The sequence below is a fragment of the Crocuta crocuta genome, unplaced genomic scaffold (assembly GCF_008692635.1).
Source record: "Crocuta crocuta isolate KB4526 unplaced genomic scaffold, BGI_CrCroc_1.0 scaffold762, whole genome shotgun sequence".
Taxonomy (NCBI): Eukaryota; Metazoa; Chordata; class Mammalia; order Carnivora; family Hyaenidae; genus Crocuta; species Crocuta crocuta.
The window spans coordinates 330,166-336,037 of NW_027529524.1; the positions used below are offsets into that span (position 1 = coordinate 330,166).

General features: G+C 46.5%; 1 protein-coding gene across 2 annotated transcripts in view; it reads left to right on the top strand.

Moving 5' to 3' along the window:
- Positions 1 to 568: 568 nt before the first annotated feature.
- Positions 569 to 5,872, top strand: part of AIF1 (allograft inflammatory factor 1) — an 11,220-nt gene continuing 5,916 nt past the window's right edge. Inside the window, exons 1-6 of one of the 2 annotated variants that reach the window (XM_077760851.1) lie at positions 569 to 696; positions 881 to 942; positions 990 to 1,056; positions 1,427 to 1,468; positions 1,660 to 1,822; positions 2,108 to 2,198. In XM_077760851.1, the coding sequence (XP_077616977.1) occupies positions 672 to 696; positions 881 to 942; positions 990 to 1,056; positions 1,427 to 1,468; positions 1,660 to 1,822; positions 2,108 to 2,192 (444 nt within the window). In that variant the 5' untranslated portion in view covers positions 569 to 671 and the 3' untranslated portion in view covers positions 2,193 to 2,198. The remainder of the gene's footprint in view (positions 697 to 880; positions 943 to 989; positions 1,057 to 1,426; positions 1,469 to 1,659; positions 1,823 to 2,107; positions 2,199 to 5,872) is intronic. The other variant, XM_077760852.1, reaches the window with a different exon arrangement.

The following is a 5,872-nucleotide window of genomic DNA, read 5'->3' on the forward strand; positions in this document are numbered from 1 at the left end:
AAATAATAAACATTTTAAAAAAACCTCATTTGTTAGACATTTCCATATTTCCAAGTGCGTCTGTGGAACTGCCAGGTTGGGGAGTGAAGTTTCTCTCCCTTTCTGACCCCACACATCTTGCATTCCTCCTAGAGGTGCCAGTGGACTTAAGATTTTTCTCCCATTCATAGCCTAGAAAAATTCAGTCAGCCCTTCCTCAGCTGTCTGTCCAAACCCGCATACTGAGACTCATGAAATCTGAGAAAATGAAAGCCTTGAGGGTTACCTGACCCTCTGGACCTGTTCAAAGACCATTTGTTCCTGAGAATAAATACCTTCCTCCCCCCCCCCCCNAAAGTCCTACAGTTAACCTACTGAGCCACCCAGGCGCCCCAAGGCTTCTTTCTTTCATGCACACACTGGGCTCTCCTTAAGAGGAATTTGGAAGAATGTTACTTTCTCATCTCTATCCTGCAGCCACCCACCCACCCCCTTCCTTCTGGGGTGCTCTTGTCAGCAGAAGCTGATGGGGAAGTGAAGCCTGGGACTAGAGGAGAAGCGAATAAGGGGAAAGGGGAAGTCTGGGAGGGAGGCCTCAGAGGAGGCTGATGGGAGAGGAGACAGAGAGGGCGCCAGCTTGGTCTGTCTGTACCCACCAGTCCACCGGCCTCTCCACCAGCATCTGCTGAGCTATGAGCCACACCAGAGATTTACAGGGTAGGGAAGGTAGAATCGGCAGAGCCTAAAATAAGAGCAAAGAGATGGACAGACCTGGGGTGGGAGGGGTAGCTAGGGGTTGGTGAGTAGGCCTAGGAAGGCAGAAATGTGATGGCCCTGGGTGGGTGTGGGGATGAGAAGAGGAATGGGGGGTAAGGAAGCATTAACCTTTGTGCCCCCTCAGGAGGAAAAGCCTTTGGGTTGCTGAAGGCCCAGCAGGAAGACAGACTCGATGAAATCAACAAGGTAAAGGGAAAATCAAAGGCAGGGGGGGGGGGGGGNTCCCCCAACAGCAATTCCTGGATGATCCCAAATATAGCAGTGATGAAGATCTGCTCTCCAAACTGGAAGCCTTCAAGAGTGAGGAGAAAACTCACTCCCTAGGGATGGGGGAGGGAGGAGGGCAGGATTTCCCCAAGGACAGAGAAGGGAAGCAGAGACACAAAGTCTACATTTGTGTTGGGAAGAAGGGAGGCTGCCCCTATTGCCCCCCTGGTTGCTGTCCCTTTCCTTGGGCTGCCCGGCTCAGCACCCTCTCTGTTACCCTACACTTTAACAGGGCCCCTCCACCCCACCGGCACTTCCTCAGCCTGCCCCACCTTCTCCTTTCACGTCTTCTCCACCTAGCGCTTGGTCAGCAAACCCTTTCTCAATCCCCTGCCCTGCCCTGGACCCTGCCCCAGACCCTCCAGCCAGCGCTGACCCTATCTGCTTTTCTCCCCTCACCCAGAGAAATACATGGAGTTTGACCTGAATGGAAACGGAGATATCGGTGAGAAAGGGTGATCTGGGGAAGTGTGCAGACCCAGGAAGAGGGACGTGTCTCCTGCAGTGTTCAGTTCCTGGTGGTTTGGGAGAGGGTCCAGCTACCAGAGGGAGGAGGAAGGAGTATGGGAATGTGAAGGTGAGGACAGAGAGAGAGAGAGAGGCTCCTCTCTTCTCACCCCCATTGTCTGCCTCTAGATATCATGTCCCTGAAGCGAATGCTGGAAAAACTTGGGGCCCCCAAGACCCACCTGGAGCTGAAGAAACTAATCAGGGAGGTGTCCAGTGGCTCTGGGGAGACTTTCAGCTACTCTGACTTTCTCAAGATGATGTTGGGAAAGAGATCTGCCATCTTAAAAATGTGAGAGTCCAGTTCCAACCTCTCCTATACTTACCTGTTTTCTCCTCACCCCATCCCCGTCCCCTACACATTACTCCACGTCCATTTCGTCCCTTCTTTGAGGGTTCTAGTCCTCTAGACCATTGTTCTAGTCCCCACAGCCCCCAGCTCTCCCATCTCAGCTCTCCTTCCTCTTCCTTCCACCATAACAACCCCCAACCCCTTCCAGACTTTCACAGTAGCCTGAAATTTATTCTCTTAAGAAGGCTGTCCCCTGATTCCTCTGTCTCTTCCCATCTCAACCAGGATCTTGATGTATGAGGAGAAAGCAAGAGAACAGGAGAAGCCTGCAGGTCCCCCGGCCAAGAGAGATATCTCTGAATTGCCCTGATTTATGGTAGGGGAGATGTGGTGGGATTGATGGGGTTCCTAATGGCACCAGTATGGAAAAAGAACAGAGAATTGTGAGCCACAGTTACACTAAATTAAATAACCTATCTTCCTTCTCCAGATCAAGTCAGCTTGGTCTCCATTTGGGGGGAATTTTATCCTGGGTTTAAGAAGTAAAGCACCTTTGAGGGAAAGGCAGTGAGGATTTGCCCATATGAGCAATCCATCCACAATTTTGTTTTATTTATTTATTTGGTGGGGGGGGGGAGAGGAGAGATGGGAAGACAGAGAATATGCAGCTGTCAGTGCAGAGCCTCACATAGGATTCAAACTCACAAACCATGAGATGATGACCTAAGCCCCTCCATCCATGATTTTGTAATGTGTCAACTACAGCAGATGGTTTTGTACTCCAAGAGAGATTCCAAATACACGATAGCCCTGATCTCAAGGAATTTAGATGGAACAGAAAGACAGGTACAGACGAAAAAATATCACTCAGGTCCACAGGGAAGAGCAAGGATTATCTTTTTCTTTTTTGTTTTCTTTTTTTTACATTTGTTTATTTTTGAGAGACAGGGAGAGACAGAGCACAAGTAGGGGAAGGGCAGAGAGAGAGGGAGACACAGAATCCGAAGCAGGCTCCAGGCTCTGAGCTGTCAGCACAGAGCCTGACGTGTGGCTCGAACTCACAAACTGTAAGATCATGACCTGAGCTGAAGTCGGATGCTTAACCTGACTGAGACACCCAGGCGCCCCGTTAAGAATTTATTTCTTTTTAAGTAATCTCTACATCCAACATAGGACTCCAAATCACAATCCTGAGATCAAAAGTCACGTTCTGTGACTGAGACAGTAGTCACCCCAAGCAAGGATTATCTTGAATCTGATATTTTCCATCACTAGTCTTTGTAATTTTTAAAAAATATTTATTTATTTTTGAGAGAGAGAAACAGAGCATAAGTGGGGGAGGGGCATAGAGAGGGAGACACAGAATCTGAAGCAGACTCCAGGCTCTGAGCTGTCAGCACAGAACCTGATGCTGGGCTTGAACTCACAAACCTCGAGATCATAACCTGAGCCCAAGTCAGAAGTTTAATGGACTGTGGGGCGCCTGGGTGGCTTAGTCGGTTAAGCGTCCGACTTTTGCTTAGGTCATGATTTCACGGTTCGTGGGTTCGAGCCCCGCCTCGGGCTCTGTGCTGACTGCCAGCTCAGAGCCTGAAGCCTGTTTCAGAGTCTGTGTCTCCCTCTCTCTCTGACCCTCCCCTGTTCATGCTGTCTCTCTCTCAGAAATAAATTAAAAAAATATATTAAGAAAAAAAAAAAGAAGTTTAATGGACTGAGCCACCCAGGTGCCCCATCCATCACTAGTCTTTGTGACCTTAACAAATCACTAAGGCTCTCAGCTTTTTTTTTTTTTTTTTTTTTTTTTTGTAAAGTNNAGAGAGAGAGAGAGAGAGAAGCAGGGCTCACCCAAAGTGGGGCCCAAGCTCACCTGATGTGGGACTTGAACTCACAAACCGTGAGATCATGACCAGAGCCAAAGTCAGATGCTTAACGACTGAGCCACCCAGGTACCCTTAAAGTTTGTTTTTCTTTTTTTAAGGTTATTTATTTTTAAAAGAGAAAGTGGGCATCCAAGAAGGGGAGGGGCAGAGAACACAAAGCACTGCAGCACAGAGCCTGATGCAGGGCCCAAACTCATGAACTGTGAGATTGTGACCTGAGCTGAAGTTGGACACTTAACCAACTGAGCCACCCAGGTGGCCCTGTTGTCTGAGTCTTTCATCTGAAAATGGGGATTATATGATCTACCTTGCAGTGCTTGACTTATCATAAGCTCTCAATAAGGTTTAAAATGTGAATGGATGGATGGATAGATGGATAGATGAAAGAACTAATGTTATTGAATGGAGTAAAGAATTCATAGCTCTATAAAGCCTGATAACTTAAACATTAAGTGAGTCATTGAGGTACTTTTGGGGTACAAGCTGCATAAACTAAGTTTAACGAAGGGAGAGGGGGTTTCTTTTAGGAGGATATTGAGAACAGATACTGGGGATACTGAATCCCTGGGTGGCAGAAAGGATTAAAAAGCCAGTCCCAGGAAAGGCAGGAACCTCAGAGTTCCTAAGTCTTCAGTGAGGCTATCATTGGACCTCTCCTCCAATGGGTCCAGATGAGTTAACTCTAGCAACCTCCAGTTACTGGCCACTACTTCTGATTTCCTGACTTTCTGGGAAGAGGTAATCCAATTAGCCCAGCTTGTTTCATGTACTGAAGATAGACTGTTGGCTCTTCCCAATGGTGCAGCCAGGTTGGCCTCCTAAGGGGTGCTACACTAACTGTATAGGACTTCAGATGAGGGTGATATCATTTCAAGTTTAATAAAATATCCAAACATAATGAAATCAATAGCTAAGTTTTATTGAGCACCTACCGTAAGTGAGATACCAGCCTAAATGCTTCCCATATATTAATTCTCTAATTCTTTACAACAACCCTGGTGACACTAGGGAGGATACAAAGGATCTAGAGCTTAAATAACTCATTCACCTAGGATAAATAAATTGGGTTATATTCATACCTTGGACTATTATTATGCAGCAATGAGAATGAACAAAGTACAACTACATGCAGGGATTTCATTAACATAATGTTGAGCAAAGGAAGACAGGCGCAAAAGAACCCTTACTATACAATTCCATTTGTATACAGTACAAAAATGAGTAAAACTAATATATGTTATATGTTATTTAAAAAACCTAATATATGTTATAAATCAGGATAGTAGTTAGCCTTGGGGAGGGCAGTGACTAGAAGGGGCCCTCTGGTGGTTTCCATGGTCCTAGTTAAGGTTGTTTTTGGCTACATGTTCTGCTCAGTTTGTGAAAATTCATCAAAAAGAATATACATATATATACACTTTGGTAAAAAGACTTTGAAAATCATTTATTGAGTATCAACTATGTGCCACTTCCTATTCTAGGTGTTTTTGGGATATAAAGTCAACAAAACAGATCCTTGCCCTTGTGTAGTTTCATTCTATTGTGGAAAGTATTATGGGAGGAGGACAGACAATAAACAGCCAACATAATTTAAATTTTATATGATGTTAGATAAAAAGTAGATCAGGTTAGAGGGGATCAGGGGTACCAGGATGGTCAGGGAAGATGAAAATGTTGAATAGGTGATCAGGGTAGGCCTCACTGAGAAGATGACTAACAGCGAACAAAGACCTCATGGAGGTAAAGGAGTGAGGTATGTGGGCTTCTGGGGGAAGAATCAACTTGGCAGAGGAAAGAGAAGAAATAGGGCCCCAAAGTGAGACATGCCTGGTAGAGGTAGGGACAGTAATAAAATCAGGGGGCCAAGTCATTTAGGGTCTTGTGGGCCACTCTAAGGACTTTGAGAGAAACAGAGGCATTATAGGACTTTGAGCAAGGGAGTCCTTTGAGGCCTCCTTTAAGGAAAGACCTACCCTGGGGCGCCTGGATGGCTTAGTCAGTTAAGCGTCCGACTTTCACTTAGGTCATGATCTCGTGGTTCGTGGGTTCGAGCCCCGCGTCGGGCTCTGTGCTAACGGCCAGCCCAGAGCCTGGAGTCTGTTTCAGAGTCTGTGACTCCCTCTCTCTCTGACCGCCCCTGCTCACACTGTCTCTCTCTCTCCTAGAAATA